The 17,217-nt window shown below is 37.0% G+C and overlaps 1 protein-coding gene across 3 annotated transcripts in view; it reads right to left on the reverse strand.

The window, feature by feature from the left end:
• LRP1B (LDL receptor related protein 1B) overlaps positions 1-17,217 on the reverse strand; it is a 1,824,802-nt gene that overhangs the window by 1,807,155 nt on the left and 430 nt on the right. For 2 of the 3 annotated variants that reach the window (XM_070581262.1, XM_070581261.1), the window contains exon 1: positions 13,784-14,677. In XM_070581262.1, the coding sequence (XP_070437363.1) occupies positions 13,784-13,970 (187 nt within the window). In that variant the 5' untranslated portion in view covers positions 13,971-14,677. Of the gene's footprint in view, positions 1-13,783; positions 14,678-16,083; positions 16,159-17,217 lie in introns of those variants that run through there. The other variant, XM_070581263.1, reaches the window with a different exon arrangement.

Genomic DNA, 17,217 nt, shown 5'->3' on the forward strand with positions numbered 1-17,217 from the left:
TAAATGAGTTCAGGTCATGAAAGTAAACTGAAACCAGAGATTGTCACAGATTGGAGATCTAAGGAGATATGGCCACTCAATGCGACGTTGAATCCCAGATTGAATGCTAGGATAGAAGCGGGTCATTAGTGGACAAACTGGTAAAATGTAGGCAAAGTCTGTAGTTCAGTTAATAACATATTTTGCACCAATGTTAACTTTTTTTGATAATTGTATTATAGTTACACAATATGTTAACACCAAGGGAAGCCGAGTGAAGGGTGTAGGGGAACTCTCTGTACTAATTGTATACATTTTTCTGCAAGTCTAAATTTATTTCAAAATAAAAAGTTTTAAAAAATGCTTTGGAAAAAAGGACTGGTTTGAATAATCAGTTTGGATATACTAATTCCTCTGTGAACACCGGTGTGAAATCTAAAGGCAGTGTGTGGTAATGGAGCACAGTTGGCTCTTGTTAAGTCACAGCTTTCCCAAGGAAAGGGAAGATGAACCACAAGCCTACATGTGATCTCGTTTGTGTCTCAGCATGAGAATTTGTCTGCTCATCAGGATTCTCTCTTTGCCATCTTAACTTCACCATATTTGTCTTCTCCCTTTTGGTCTTTTCTTTTTTTCCTTGCACATTTCAATAATGATCTGTGCGTGACACAGCATCATGGTTTTCGCCATGTGGCTGTTACTTATCATGAGTATTTTTCATGAGGTCCTTGGAGTACTGAGGCTGACTGAAATCATCCACATAGCATTTCCCCACCATTATTGTTTTGTTTCTTAGATGATTTTCGGCGACATGTTTCTGCCCCACGTCACTACTGCATCTAATATCATTAACTCTCTGCTGAGTCATTGAGAATTTTCTCCGCACTCACTTTCTCTACCCCAATTCTGCCCTTATGTCTCGCAGGGGAGAGGAAGTTGTGGAGGTGGAGATACAAGACATTGTTGAAATTCATCTTTGCTATCCTTCCTGCCAAGGCCATGACCTGCAACAATAACGCAGTACAAATTTCAGGGCATTATGCTCGGCTCTCTAGGACCGCCTTTTGTCTGCAATACACCAAGTAAAATGTCTTCATTAGGACCCAGTCCAACCCCCTGTTGATGTCTGCAACTGAGGGGCTCCATAGCAGGTCACAAGCTGTCAGCCTGGGTGTTAAATCCATCAGCTTGTGTTTTCGACCTCCACAATATTATTTCTTTGGATTTTTGTGTTGTTTTTATCTTGATGTGCAAGATTCAAAACTTGGGGCATTGTGCATAAAAATCCAGAGTCTGGGCCTCTCCTGAATTATCTAAAGGTCTGGCCACCTTTAGCCCACATTCACTCAAGGCCACAGTCTGCTCCAGTTGAATATCAGCTGCCACTTTGGACAACACGGGTATTCTCTAATTTCACGTCACCCAGGGCACCTTCTGACCAGCCTCGGTGCTGCATGTGTTTGTGTTTGCAAAACTTGCCCTATATCTTGCCCTTTAACTCATAAAGGTCAGTCAAATATGTCTGAATGCCTTTACTTAACGTGATGAGCAAAGAAATCTAAGCAGCCTTTTCTTGGAGTCTAGGGATCTGAGAAGCCATAGCCAACCTATTTCCCTCTGTGTAACCATACAAGAAATGCTGCCTACCATTTTCTCTGGCCTGCAGACGGGAGGGAGACAGGCAAGATTGTTGCTTCTGGTTCCTTTACATGATTTCCTGCTTTTTAAGCAAATGCTATTCTTATTGTATACTGAGCTCAACTCTCACTTACGTAGTGACTGTCAAGCATGGGTTTGAGACGTGGCGATAGAGCCATTACTGCTGTGTTTCACGTGGAAGAGAGTTTTACTAATCCTCTTTGGCATTCATCTCTAAATCTTGGTGAACTCAAGTAGCTTCAATCTCTGAAAGTTTATTTTGGACTTAAGTGATTTTCTTGCTATTGCTAGATTTTCAGGTGTCTCGCCGGCTTAACTGTTATCTGAATAAGCTTTGTTTATTTTCCTTGGCTCTTTATAGCAGGTCTAAGTCTGTTTCAAAGGGTCATAACATTTCCTGCCCCAATGTCTTTTATTCTGAGCGTGCAGTTAGTAATTATTGTTTTGCTTTACCTAAAATATAAATAACCTCCTTCTACTCATTTTGAACCTTTTCCCATAGTACTTTCCTTATGAAAGAAAACAAGCCCTTCAGCAGACCTCAGTGTGATGCGAGCAGGGTTCTAGTCGGGGAGCATAAATCATGCCTCTTACTCACAAATATTCAAGTAACCCTTCCCCTTCCTGCTGTTTTCAATTACTCGGATTAATTTATTTCCAAACTTTTTGGCACCCCTCTGCTAAAGTACACTGCAAACAAATTTATAGTGAGTTCCAAATTAAAAAGTAACGCCAAATTGTCCAGCCTCAAACTTTATTTGGCTCAGTCACTCTCAAAGTTAATAAAATTTTGGTGTTTATTTTATATTTAACTTATTTCTAGGCATGATGTTGATTTTAGTCCTGAAATTTTGGAGCCAAATTATTAAAGGGGCTTTTGACAAGGTGAATAAAAAATGGACTGAACTTAAAGTCATACACAAATTAGACTTCTGCACATGCATCGAGCAAATGTCTACTAAATCTGCAGGTAAGCTCTTTACACAACAAATAAATTGGCTGTGATCTTTTGCTTCAATATCTTATTTTAGCATTTCTAAAATTATAATGCCTGATCTTTGGCTTTCTCTTTTTTTTAATGAATTATCTTCCATCTTGCCAAACCTTTCTTTTTCTTTTTTGCTTTTTCTGTTTTCCAGGTGTGGAAGATTGACCCTGAGCTAATATCTGTTGCCAGTCCTCCTCTTTTTAATTTTTTCTCTCCAAAGCACCAGTACATAGTTGTATTTCCTAGTTGTAAGCCCTGCTAGTTCTTCTATGTGGGATGCTGCCACAGCATGGCCTGATGAGCAGTGCTTAGGTCTGAGTCCAGGATCCAAACCAGCAAACCCTGAGCCTCTGAAGCAGAGCAAGTGAACTTAACCACTATGCCATGGGGCCAGCCCTGGCTCTCTTTTTATTTTAACCTAATGTCTGTTTAGTATGTATTTTCCCTTCTTAAATCTAAAGACATCCCATGTTTTAAAATTAAGAAAATAAGTTCCCTTTTTAAACATTACTGGTAATGACCATATAGCATTTCCAAAGTATGGAAGAGGTAAAGTACTTCCTCTGTAATGTTGCTGTTTGCAATATAAATAGCGTCAAAAGGATTGATAACTCCAAGTTACTTTTTTGGCACTACATGTCCAGTACAACTTAAAAAGTAACTGAGTGAGAATATTTTGGGGGCTAAGCTTGTACTTTGGAATGAAGATTTGAATATCAAGGTTTAAAATTAAACTTTGACTTTTTCTGAAGGTAGATAACAAGAAAGAGCCAAAAAAGAAAAGAGCAATGGGAAAACTCAATGGGACCAAATCCTAAAACAATCTTCAAATAACTTAGGACCTAGAGTAACTCAATGGGCTTAATATTAAAAGAATTAATTAATTCAAATACTGTATTCCTTTCTTCTTTCTCACAGATCCTCTGGGCTCTGATATTTTTCCTTTTCTGTCAGTTTTATAAAACCTCTCTCTTTTCTCTTTCTCCTATTCTTATTCTCTCTTTCCTTTTTAGCTCCAGCAAGAACTCAATAGACCCACATGGGTTTCTTTTGTAGCCATAAAAAATCTTTCCCTGAAAATCCAAAGTTGTACAATGGCTAAACTAGTGTTTTTATTGCCTGTTCTGGTTTTTGTCATTTGGTTGTTTCTTCCTCCAGTCTATACATCACTTTGGTACATAGTAGTTGCTATAATATATATTTAATGAATGTGTGGATAAATACAGAAAATAATCCAAGAGCCTGATTGACCAAGAGGAATACCCATTAGGGCATAAACTCTATCCAGTAGGGTCTCCCCTACTTGCTGTCAGCATCCCTTTTCCTTTCTACAGTTTTCCAGAATTTCCAGGAAAGGTAATGAGTACAGCCAATAGCAGCTGTCTTACAATTTCTTGCTTTAATTCAATATTTATAAGTGGGAACTTGACTACCAGCACAAATTCTTCTCAGTAACGTCAAGGATTTGGGGATAATGAGAAAGGACTTCTTCCTTGAAAACATAGAGGATTTCTTCAAGAAAACAAACCCATATGAGTGTTCAACATGCCCCATTGCCTATGCCTTCTGCCGTTATACTGGTTTAGACTGTTAGAAAGAACAGAAAAGGAAGTGCTGTTATATTTACCAATGCTTAGAATGTTGCTAAATGTCTTATTTGATACAAAGAGTAAAGAATACTGTGAGTCAGATTCTACTAATTCCCTTCTGCTGACACGATATGGGTAAACATGGGAGAATAGGGAAGATGGTATTAATAATTCTGAAATATAAAAGAAAAGGTAATAAGAAGGCAAACATTATTGCAGGGTCCACACATGGCCATCACATGCCTTACGTTGTGAAACATGTTTCATACAAACCAATAAGAGGTGCTACAAAACGAAACGCGTTCACTTTTAAATAACCTAGAATGTTAACTTTTACCTCCAAAGATGATAATTTGAGGCTTTACTTCATGCCTTATCCTCCTAATATATTGAGTGGTGCTGCATTCACTGCTACAGGAAATCTTCCCAAAGCGAAGATGTGAGTCGCTCCTCTGCCTTGCCCTCATCTGCACTGTTACCTCCTCATTGACGTCACCAACATCTCTCTCCAGGACAATTACGATAACCCCTTAACTGGATCACTGTATCTCTTCTTGTCCTCCTCCATCCAGCAGCAAGCATGATCTCTTAAATAATTAAGTTGTGTCGTGTCACCTCTGATGAAACACCCTATTGCTGCTTATTATAATCAAAACAAAATCCAAATGCCTCACCTTGATCTGCATGGTCCTACCTGCTCTACCCTGACGTCATCATAGATAGGCCTTTCCCCACCCCTCTCTCCCAAACACACACAGTTCACTTCAGACAGACACACACCCTCTTTCTTTCTCTAAAATGTCAAATCCATGACTTCCTCTCAAGGGTTTGCCTGGAAAGCTCCCCTCTCAGAGTTACTCATTAGCTTGTTCCCTCTCATCACTTTTGAGTCAGCAAATATGTCATCCTTCTCAAAAAGGCCTCCTGTGATGACAACCAGCAATCTCCAGAGCACTGCTCTCAATTACGTTACGTTATTTTTCTTTCTTCTTAGCACAAAATATTATTTGTTTACTTATTTATTTGCTTATTGTCTTTCTCCTCCGCACTAAAATGTAAGCCCCATCAGCCCACTTCCACTGTCTAACTTGCTCACTGGCTTCATTTCCAACACCTAGAACAGTACCCAGCACATATTTGCTCCACTTTGTGGAATGAGTGGACAAATACACGAATGACTGCCAACCACAGGGATTGCTTTGGGGATTATATGATTTCAGTAGGAAACAACTGAAAAAAATTAAAGTGTCCTGAAAAAGTAAGGGATTTCTGTTGCTATTAGTAGTTTATATTAAGTTAATGGTATAATTAATAAAATCATGGATATTTACGAAACGTAATACAAGATGCAATGTGTTTTCACATCCATTATCTTCCTCTCACTCATGGAAGGTGTTAGGGACACTCTGCAACTCTCTTTTGAGTTGGTTGGAGCAGTTTTCTGTAAAACTCAGGTGGCATTTTCACAGGCACGCAGATTAAAATGCACACAAGATAAAACCTTCATGCCCTTTATAATTTTATGTTCTCCCAGCAATGAGAGCAGCAAGGGGAGTGGAAAAAGTGCTAAGATTTTGGTTCATAGCCTATCAGGATTAATGTCAAAATATTTAACCATATCATTAGCAAGTAAAAATAGAAAAAAGAAAAAAACCATCCTAACAAGGGAAAGAACTATTACATCTGAAGATGGACAGATACAGTATTTTTAAGTTCTAAATTGTACCTGTTTTTAATGTTGGTCAATGTTGGACTAAGTCATCTAAATGACTAATTTTCCCCCAGATAAGATTTGTATGCTACTAGTATTATAGGCCATCAGTATGGTGCTGGTGAACTGCCAGCCTTTTTGTTAGAATGACAACAATACAAGGGCTCAGCAATAGGGCCCGAATTCTGAGTTAGTAATTTTATCTATAAATCTTAGTTATTTTTTTAAATGAAAATTTCAGAAATATGAATGCCCAGTAGGCACCATCTGTAATACTTTCACCTGACGAGGCAAAAATCTCACCCATGAGCTGGCATCATTATTACTGTACTTTCAAGGGCTCAATTATGAGAAAATGCCTTAAAAATTAATAGAGTTGAATATAAAGTGGAATATTTTAATAAAGCATACTTGCTATTTTAACATGTCCATATCAATAAAATATACCATTAAAAGCTTTAGAAAATGCACACAAGGTCTTGGATAATCTGAAAACCAAATCTTTTTTAAACCTCTAGAATTTATATTTTAGCAAAACTTTGAGGTTCCTAATTGCTTCAGGTACTTAGTCTGTGTGGATTGAAGCTTCAATAAATTCTTACTGTCAATATTCTCTCTCTTTTAATATCTTTGTCCTTCCTCTCTTTACACATCCTAATTTCTACAGAAAACAGATCATCCTAAACCCCTTTCTGTTATCAGCCTTATACCTACAGTTTTTCTTTTTCGCAAATATCTTAAAATACCCTACGAACACTCAAGGCAAGGAACCACAACCAAGTTTCACTTCTCTTCTTCTCCCCTCTCCCCACTTTTAGTTCTCTTTTCTTGTTTTAAGAAGAAAGGCCTAAGACGACAAATTGTCATTAAAGAAAAACTCAGTGGTAGAAAAATTCTTAAGGAATTATGTATTCGTATTTCTAAAGTTAAAGCTGTCTCACAAGTATTGAAGGATGTCAATGCAATGTGGAAGTTAGGAAGGAATGTCCTATTGATTGAAAGAATAAAACAAGAGACGATCTGTGGTACCTTGATCTTACCTAAAGAAGAAACGTATTCTTTCGACTCAAATGAGATCGTGTTTCAATAACACCTGTCTTTGGTCTGAAGGCTAAGCCAGTCAGGACAATGAGGTGCATGCAACTCCGGAAGAGATGTCTGACTGTTAATAAGAATGCATTGTGAGATAAAATGTAACGCTGGTATCTTAGAAAGGCAACACGCTCTATCTAATTCAGGAATTTTTTTTTTCTTTTTTCTCTTAACAAAGCTAGAAGGAATCATATGAAAAGGTACTTTCTCAACTTGTCTTCTATAAAGAACATAAACTTATAATATCATTCACCTGCAAAGGAAAACTTTCATATATAGATGACTATATTCAAGCATCTATCTGAGAAAAATAAGATTAAACAGATGATTCTACAATAAGAACGTATTCATTGAAATTACTTTTCATTGTTTCTATAGGTAAAGACTCCTTTGACAAGTGTTGTACATTTACAACATTGTGGAACATTTGAGAAATCCCATTGTGGAATGGTAGGTAATCTATTATTCAACAAATATGACTGGCATAGTTGTTGAACAATGTAAGTAACACAATCATTACCAACTTAGGCATTAGCCTTTTGCACTGAGGATACTTACAAGAATCTGACCTACTGGGAAATCAGCAACAAATGAGTGGGCCCATTTATTTAATCAAGCCATTGCATTTTTTTAACCTTAATTGGACATCTAATTGCAGACTAAAACTAAGTTAATGTGATTGCATGAGAAAGTTATTATAGCCATATTTAAAAGCATACTTAATCCTGTTGTCCATTTTATTACTGCAATGATTTCCACTACACATCCTGTATTGAGAGAAAGTCTTGACTTTGAAATAACATTTTGGAATATATTTTAATTTTTAAAAATATTTTACAAAATGAGAAAAATAAATTCAGTTAATAAATAAAGCCAATAAATAAAAATTATAAATTTCTGCCTACTTTTAATAAAGTAACATTCGTCCGAGCACAAAAGAATTCAGAGCATGTATTTATTCATACTTTAACAGCGCTTAAAATTCTTACGCTATCCCAAGATAAGTATATAATTACTACCAAACATTTAATTTGTTTGATATTATAGGCACAATGGCAAATGCACATATGATTTACTCTACAAAGTGTAGATAGAAAGTATTATGCATAAGTCTTTCAGGAAAATATGTTATTGTTGCTTTTCCATAAAATTCAACTTCAGGCTTTTTATGCAAGAATAGTTTTACTATTTTAGCAGATCTAACTGGCTACTATCTAATAGCTTGATTCGCAGTTAGTTACTACTCAGTTTCCTCAATTCGTTTACAGGAAGCTCAGTCAGAATAATTGGGTTTGTATAGAGATAGCCTAAATCAATAGGATGGAGAGAGAGAGAAACTATGTTTCAGTATCACTGAATTCAGAACAGAGCAATAAATAATACATATTTTCTAACTTGGTCTTGTAGTTATGCCAGGGGGGAAAATGGAGGCCACCAAATCATTTATGAGGGGAAAATATAGATCTAAAATTGTGAAGGCAACTTATAGCAGAAAAACTTCCAATAGAAAAAAGCCATAAATTTTGAAGGTCTAAGCTTACTTGTTCTTATGTGTTGCAAAATCTTCTGAAGCCTTCATTCCCTTTTTTAAAATATGGAGAGTTCATATGTACTTGGAGAGATTAACATTTTATTCAGACCAAACAGCACAAAATAGTGAAAACAGTGATTAACTATTATTGCAGCCACAATAATTTTGAAAAGCAAGCAAGGTAAATATACTCACTGGCACACATGTGAATTAGTCCAAAAAGTAACTTTTTAAAAACTCAAATTAATTTTTAGAGATATTTTCATATTTGATGTCTAAATAATAGAAATGTCTTTTCAAGGAACTAACAGGCTACAAATATCTCCTTCCAAAATAAAACAAGTGGAGAATGTTCCCAAGGCCTGTAGACTGTTCGATATGTGATGCTATCTCGCAATTTCATTCCTAGGCCTCTAGTCACAATGGATTGTTATAAAGGTTAAATTTGGAGAATAACAATCCCTCTGAAAACGTAAAGCAACTCCACAGAAGAGATTAAAATGTATCACTTGACATTTTTCTGTTTGGTTGCTTAGATTACTTTTGCCCTCCTTTTCTCACCAAACAAAAACCTTGTTATTTGCGCTCTCTATGTATCAAGGTAGTTTTTGCCATTATTCTTAGATTAAACATGGGAAGCCAGATTTTTTCAAAGAACAAAGGAAAAGTTTTTGAACTACCTAGAGTAAACATAATATTTCCTGATAGAAGTTTGGTCGAGTATATACTCTGGTTAACTCATTATAAGAATAGTCAACCTCTTACTTTACTCTTCTTTAGCATTCAAGCTACTAAAAACATTGTTCCAAATCATAAGCATTGGGTACATCATAATTACAGGCATTTCAAAGGCAAATACATATTGACATTTCCTCCACTGTCAGATTCTGTTATAACAAAATATTTGTTATACGGAAATACATTCATTAGAAGATTGCATGTTGGGTGTTGAAAAGTAACACAAAGTTTTTTCACTTCATATTTTTGTTTGTCAAGGAAGCAATCATCACAAAAAAGATATATATTGTCCGGAATTTTTAAAGAATAAAAGTTTTGTTAAAAAACAATTTATCTCCAATTTTCAGGCCAGAGTGCTGTTTTTAGAGGTGTTTGTGTGCCAAGGCAGCCATTTTAAAGAGGATATCTTTATTTTAAAAAGATACGCACACACACACACACACACACACACACACACACAATAGGTGAGTTCCACTTACTGTTAAATGAGTTTAACAAAGGACATCATGTTGGTATACTCATCTTTAACTTTAGCATTAATTCTACTTTCTTTGAATGCATCTACCTAGAATGAAGACAAGTGTTTCCTTTGTACAAGAATTGTTTTGACAGACAGCCACAGAAAATAGAGAAATCTATCAATACATCTGGTTGGTACTTTTTACTACACAGAATCCCTATAACCGGGAAGGAACTGAAGAAAGGGGAGTGTACATTTCACGTAAGATATAAAAATTGATAGCAGAATCATGAAAAAAACCCTGAATCATGGTAATATATAGGATGGAGGGAAGATATAGAGATCCCTCACCATTGTAATCCTTGGACCAAGTCATGTTCAGTCCAGGTGTCTCTAAATGGAGCCTATCTTTATGGTATCCCCTAGGCTCTGAAAAGAACTTGACAAGGCAAGAAGCAGGAAATGAACGTCCTGGATCCAATACACTTGCAAACTAAAAACCTGTGCATGTCTCTACCATGAATGATAAGTAGCATTTAGAAAGTGTCATCTCATTCTTAAAATATGTTAACTATATCACTCATCCCCCACTCTTTCTACGATTTCTTTCACATTTACTTAAAAAAAAATCACCTCCATCTTAACAATTCCAGCAAAGTTAACATTTAAGTTTTCTGCAATATTCTTATGCGCCTCCATTCTTAGAGGTTTAATTATATACAGCTTCACATTGATGGAAGCTTCTTTAAATTATTTTTATACTGCAAGCATTTTCACATGATATTTATTATGAAAGCAGAGGAAAATATTTATTTAAAAATATTATTTTGTCTAAAGATACTTCATTCTCTTCTTTAAGAAACATTAAGTTGGATTCAGCCTCTTCCTTTTTTCATGTTTTTAACATACTGAACTTTTAAAAAATTTTTCCATTATCTCCTTTCCTTCAGTTTCACTTTGAGCTTGAGAAAGAGAGGGAGAGAGAAGAAAACTCAAAGATTACAGAGATCTCTTCAAAACAAAACTTTAGTGATATTTTTGGAACACAAAGAGACATGGATTGCAGTTCGTTCTCCTTTGAGGTAAGGAAGATTGAACTTTTCACACACACCTGATTGTCAGTTTCAGATGGTTTTATGGACATACACATTTAAATGATTACAACAGCATGAACTTTAATTATTTGGAAATATGTTTCCACATCTTATCAGACTCAAGAATTTAAAACAGACTAGCTTTAGTCTCTCAATCCCTTTTCTTTTCAGAAAATCTGACAATTTAAAATATACTTCCATTTAAGTCTTCATCCTTGTCAAGCAATACTTTGATATGATATGACATTGTTATATGACACATTGGATACTTCTAAGTGAGCAGGAATTATCCTCCATGTTTTGCTGTTAAGAGTTACAAAGATGTTTCCTTTTTCAGATGTGATGAAATCTAATAACAACTGGCACGTACATTAGCTTAACTCTGTATCAAAAGCAGTGTAAACTAAGAAGATAAACAATATAGAATTAAAGGACAAGTGGATGTGTATTGATTAAACATAAGCATACAAGTTAGTTTCAGGTATTTTTCTGTTTAAAAAAATTTGAGTTTATACTTATAAACTTACAAAAGGAAGAACAACACAGGTGGGGTAACACAACCATTTCTATCTAGTCCATACAGTTTAAGAAGCTACCCAATGCCAATGCATATTTGGAGAAGCTGAACGTGATTTCTCATTTTATGGCATGAAGTAGCTCTTGCACCATGAAACACACCTGTGTAATTCACATGCCTGCTCTCTTCTTCAAGGACAGCTGACATAAGCCTGTGCGGAAAGCTACATCTCATTAACCTGTTTCTTGAGTTTATATCCCCACATCTTCTGTTTCAGCATTTCAGTAAGGGAAGTTGTCATAATGCAGCAGCACTTTCTTTTTTAACTTTCAACAAGATTTCTCTCCTTTTTTTTTTTTTTTCCTTTTTCTGAATGGGACCCACCCTTTTCACTTTTGATAGCTAGCTGTGAATTTTAGCTCTTTTCTAACAGTTTTGAAAGTTGTGTAAAATATATATAATAGCGGTAAAGTGCTGGTCTACAACTATTTTTACTTGTACTGTCTGATATAGTACTTTTTATGCTAACATGGTGATACAATGTGACACTATTTCAGTTTGAGGAAACAGTAATAATCCTTTTCCATATGTCCTGTTTATATCTTAGATGTCCCTCTCCTTCAAGGAACTAGACACCAAATTGTATTCATTTTAGTTAGTTTCCTATTTCAAAAGCAAGTTGGGGGTCTACATGTTTAACTTTTTATTACATTTAAAATTTTCTTCAGGTATTCATTCCAATCACTGTAGCAATAGCCCTGTCCCTCATAAACATATATAAAGGCACTAAGGACTCAGCTTGAGATGAGGTCAAATTTCTGGAGATTGGAGATGCAATCAGAAAGAGCCCAATAGCAGTGCTCTGCCAGTGCCATTATATTTTGCAAGCACACAGGGCTGAAAAGCTTCATTTTGTTCATCTGCTCTGGTCCAACTTCAAACATTCTTCCTAAAAAAAGGTTGAGAGCTGATTGTTCCAGATCAAAGACATCATCATCTCAAGTTAGAGCTATGTGCTTCCATTTTATCAGTATAGTTTTTAACTATTCCACACCAAATTCAAGGCAAGTTAAGCCAAGTTCAGAAGCTATATGGTTAGGTGGCAATGATACGTTTAAAAGATTATCACTCAGTAAATGTCAGACTTTCTAAAGGAACTCATATTAATCTCACTACTGGTGAAGGAAATGACATGTGTGGGACGTTGTAAAGACTATAATCTGCTTGCCAATAGCAGGTTGGATAAAAACACTGCAATTCATTCCCCTGTTCTCTCCTATAATGAAGAAATAATTTTTAGCCAATTCATAATTTGCTTCATATAAACACACTCAGTAAATCTCCCAATGCCACATTTTGCCTATTTACTTGACATCAGGCTCCGGGTATCTCTTCTATTTTTCTTACTCCTCTTTCTTGTAATTAAACCAAAAAAAAAAAAAAGGAATATATCAGTCAATATGAACTCATGTTATGCTAAAAACAAACAAACAAACAAAAAACTAGATCTATGATACTTCTGATATTACTTTAAGCAGTTAACCCTTCCAGTGCCAGCAGCCCAAATATTGATCTCCTATTTTTTCCCCTTTTCACTGATGCAACTGTTGTCAAAGATGAACAGACTTGCACAGGGATTTCTGGGTTTCCAGACCAAAAGTTTACAGAATCTAGGGTTATTATAATTCCCACCTCCTCTCTCCTTTGCTCCCCATACCCATTCCCGTTTAAACTTCTACCATTCATTAGCTATTTGGAGAAAAAGCAAGAGCGAAACGCCAGTGGTGGGTTAGCGTCTCCAGGTACCATGAGCTATGTCACAGACCCTTGGAATCAAAAAGTCAAGTTCAAGCAGGTGCCTGCGCCCAGAAGCCTTAGTCTCTCTACTAACAATACGAATCTCGCCCAAGTCGGCCCCGGAAATAGGCTACAGAGACCGAAGGTGCTTGAATGGGCGCTTTCTCCTTGCCACAGCTCCCGGGGGCATCAGGTAAGGAAGTTAACCCAGGAGTTAAGTTGAGGGGGCACACACTTAACGCGGAGGATCCGGAGCTGCAAAAGCTCCAAGCTATGAGAGTCAGCGCAGAAAGGAAGTCTTGGAAAAGCGAATTCTGATCCCAACATCTGCAGCGCTTGGGATGCTCGGGCAGAAGCGCGCACTCAAGTCTAAACGCTCCCGGGGGGTACAAAATCAGGACCGGTCAATAGCCAAATGAAAAAGCTGTGGGGGAGCGGAGGACTCTGGCTCCTGGTTCAGAAATCCCCCACCGCACCTCTCCCCCTCAGGAGGCCAGCGCACGGAGGCAACCCGGTCCCGGCGAGAGGGGCCGCAAGGACTTAAGTTTCACGCTCGCTTATCTGCAAGCATCACCCAGCAGGAAAGCCTAGGAAGAAAGGGGAAGAAGGGGGCGGGGGTTGTTCCTACCTCGGTTGGCTCCCACGGTCAGCACCTTGGCGATAGGCAGTAATCCCGAGAGAGTGAGTAAGGCGAGGAGAATCTCGGACATTCTGGTCGCCCGGTAAGGCAGCCTGCGCTGGAGACCGCTCCGCGGCACCCTCGGCCAGGCGGCGGTGGCGGCGGCGGCTCGGAGCCCCGAATCAAGCAGCGTCATTTACAAATGTCACTGGAAATTCTTCAGCTCAATGAGCCCAGCCAGTCCGCCTGCTCCTGCCTGGAGCAGGATGTGGAAGGTGTACGGATGCGCGCGTGTGAGAGAGAGAGCGAGAGTGTGAGAGCGAGCGAGCCGCTCGTGTGTCTTGACTTTTCAATGCAGGGTACGTCTGATCTTACATCACGCAAGAGGGGCAGTGAGAGATGCCGGTGGATGGGAATGCACTGATTAATCACCGAATCCACCACACACCCCTTCGTCGTCCACATAAATCACGTCTATTACTTAGTAAGAGGCATTTAACACAACAGGAAAATACCAGCGCGGACTGAGAGCGCCGCAAATCACAATTATTTCGGTCTCCTTGAAGAGAAAGTAACTCCAAGCTGGCTCTGTAGGGATCTGGGTCTTTAACAAGGGGGAGACTTCTGCACTCGGCTGAGCCAGCCAAGCGCCTCAGAAGCTCCGCATTTAACAGCCAGCTCGGAATTAGCAGCTACCGCGCTGGGATGCTTCTTTTGGCAAAGCAGATTTGATCCCTTCGGTCCCTCGAAGCTTCCTTCCCAGGAAGGAAGGATAAGCCAAGTCACTGAGCTTCTGTTAGGGAAATGGTTCCCTCTGCTAGACACACAAATGCAACACTTTCTGAATTGCACTTTTAACTTTTCTGCTGAGTAGCACCTGGGGACAAAGACGCAAAATTTAGTGACTCAGCAGAAACGAAAACCAAAACAACCCCAAGTCATTATCCGTTGCATAAGAAGAATAGGTGAATGGAAAGAGGTCCCTAAGCAGGGAACCAGAAAGCAAGGAATTGGCAGTCTCTTTTGCAATGGATTTCTCTCTTTAAAAGAGTACTTGGAACCATTTTAAACATGTTTTGAGGATTTTTTGTTTTATGTTTTTTCTTTTTCCATATAGTACAGTGGTAGTTTAAAAGCTTTCCCAAACCATCTGAGGCATCCTAATGAATCAGTGGGATTAAAAAAAAAGTTGTTTGTATGACTACTTAAGTTTTTAAATATGATCATTCAATACCTAAAATTTTAGTCAGCCGTTCAAAAATGACTGAGTTAAACCTTGGAAATCTTGGTAGTTGAAAGCTTACTTTTTTCCTTGTAACATCAATAATTCTTGCCTAAGAACAAAGGTTGAAAAATGTTTGTATTTAATACTTTAAAACCTGAGATTGGGGTAAGGCAAAATGATAAGGAAAACACCCAAACTAAGCAAGAGGATGATTGAAAAGAGAAGGAAAGATCCTTTAAACACTTTATGCAGTTTACTGGTTGAAACTTATTATAGATGAAATGCCAGCACTATGTGCTAGCTATTTATGAGAGTAAAATTATCCAGAAACATCTTTGGATGCTCCTTAGAAGCCATTAAAATTAGACTGGATCAAAGAACACAGAGGTGACTCTGAGGGACATTGCCAAGAATTTATACAATTCACCTTTTCAGACTTACTCTGTGATTATAAAATATGTCCTTTATGTCAATTTTGTCATATTTTAGATTTTAAAGTTTATTTTCCCTTGTAAATCAAATCATTTAGTATCTAAATGATGACTCCTTCCACATTTAAAACTGTATTCTTTTTCTTCTGAAGTCATTACAGGCATAATGTCGCCTAGTCATTTTTATTGTTTCCTAATAAAATGTACCATATAGGAAACATAAAGAGATGTTTTTCCTATTTTAGTTCATACTAAAAATTCACAAACTTTGGAATGTGTGGCAGAGTGCAAAGAGTATGAGGGGGGTGGGAAAGGAAGGGTACATTTTGAAGGATTTTCAAAGTAATAAATATTTCTTTCTCAAGCGTCCACAGACCTCTGCATTCTGTGAAGTACTTATCCTTTCAATGGGACAAAGTAAGTAGGTGTCTTTCTGACATGATCCCATTCAGTCAACTAGGAAGTCAGCTATTAGGAAAAGCATATCCACTTAAGTTGGCAATAAAATGAGAAATGCTTACAAACCATGCTAAAGACATCCAGATTCTTCCTCTTCTATACTTTTACCACCAATAACCCCTCATCTCAAAAATTGCAAGGTAGAGGAAGCCTGCCAGAAAGAGTACAACTAACCAAAGACTCTTACCACGTACCAAAGTGCTATGATTGAAAATCAGTGACTCGCTCATGTCTGCGGTATATGCAGCAGCCCTCAACTCCATTGTCAGCTTTTAAAAGGCAAAAGTTACAAAAGATAATCAGAGAAGTAAATATGCAGCAGATTTTGTATTCTAAGGTATAGCCTAAATATGCTACATTCTAAATATGTAGTGCCTCCTAATATTAAACCTTTTAAGTGAATTAGGAAGAGTAAAAACCATATGGTCTCTTAGATCATCTGGTTGACTTTTCAACTGCCTTGAGTGGAAGAAAATCGAGGAAGTATTGTCCACACATTGTGACTGGAATAATAAAGCAAACTAGAATTCCCTTTCAGTAATCAAATTTCCATATGTGAAGGACATATGACTCAAAATAGTGGTATAAAATAGTGGTAGCAATTGTGGAAGTTTAATTACTAAGGTATAGGGTAGCAGATCAATGAAATGTGATGATATATTTAATATCAACTGTGAATGATTCTCAGCTTTATCTATAAAATAAAATTTGGGACTTATTTTGAGAATGCAAATAGATGTTATTAACAAAGACCTAAATGATATAAAAACTCTCCATAGCAATTTGGTGGAAGAATGGATGCTATGGCATGTATCAGTGGTCAAGTGGACACAAATCAAGTGGATTTAAATGCATGTCAAGCAGATATTTGAAAACAAAAATTATCATAAGGGCATTGGTTTATAACACAAAGCCATAATGATACATAAGAAACAGATTAAATATTAAACTTAATAGGTATGTATTTGCTCCAAAACTGAAATAAGGCCAGTGTCAAAATGGAACTGGATGAATCAAGTTACTTACATATGGTGGTTCTTCTTCCAAATACCCATTGAAAATGACCAATTCATCAAAAGAGATAGTTTTTATGAACATCAATGAGATGGATAAAGGTATAAGCCAACTTTGAATTTTAAAATTAAATCACTTATTTCTCAGTTTTGAATGACCATTCAGTTATACTGGATTATAAATAAAAGAGAAAGAATAATTTCCTATGAAATACTTTTAGTTTTCATCATATATGCTTAATGAAAAGGGAAATTAATTAAGTGTATTATTGGTGAAGAAGGCATAGCCAGAGTTACTGTTCAAATTCTGTTTGT

Source organism: Equus przewalskii, chromosome 17 (assembly GCF_037783145.1).
Source record: "Equus przewalskii isolate Varuska chromosome 17, EquPr2, whole genome shotgun sequence".
In the NCBI taxonomy this organism is placed as follows: Eukaryota; Metazoa; Chordata; class Mammalia; order Perissodactyla; family Equidae; genus Equus; species Equus przewalskii.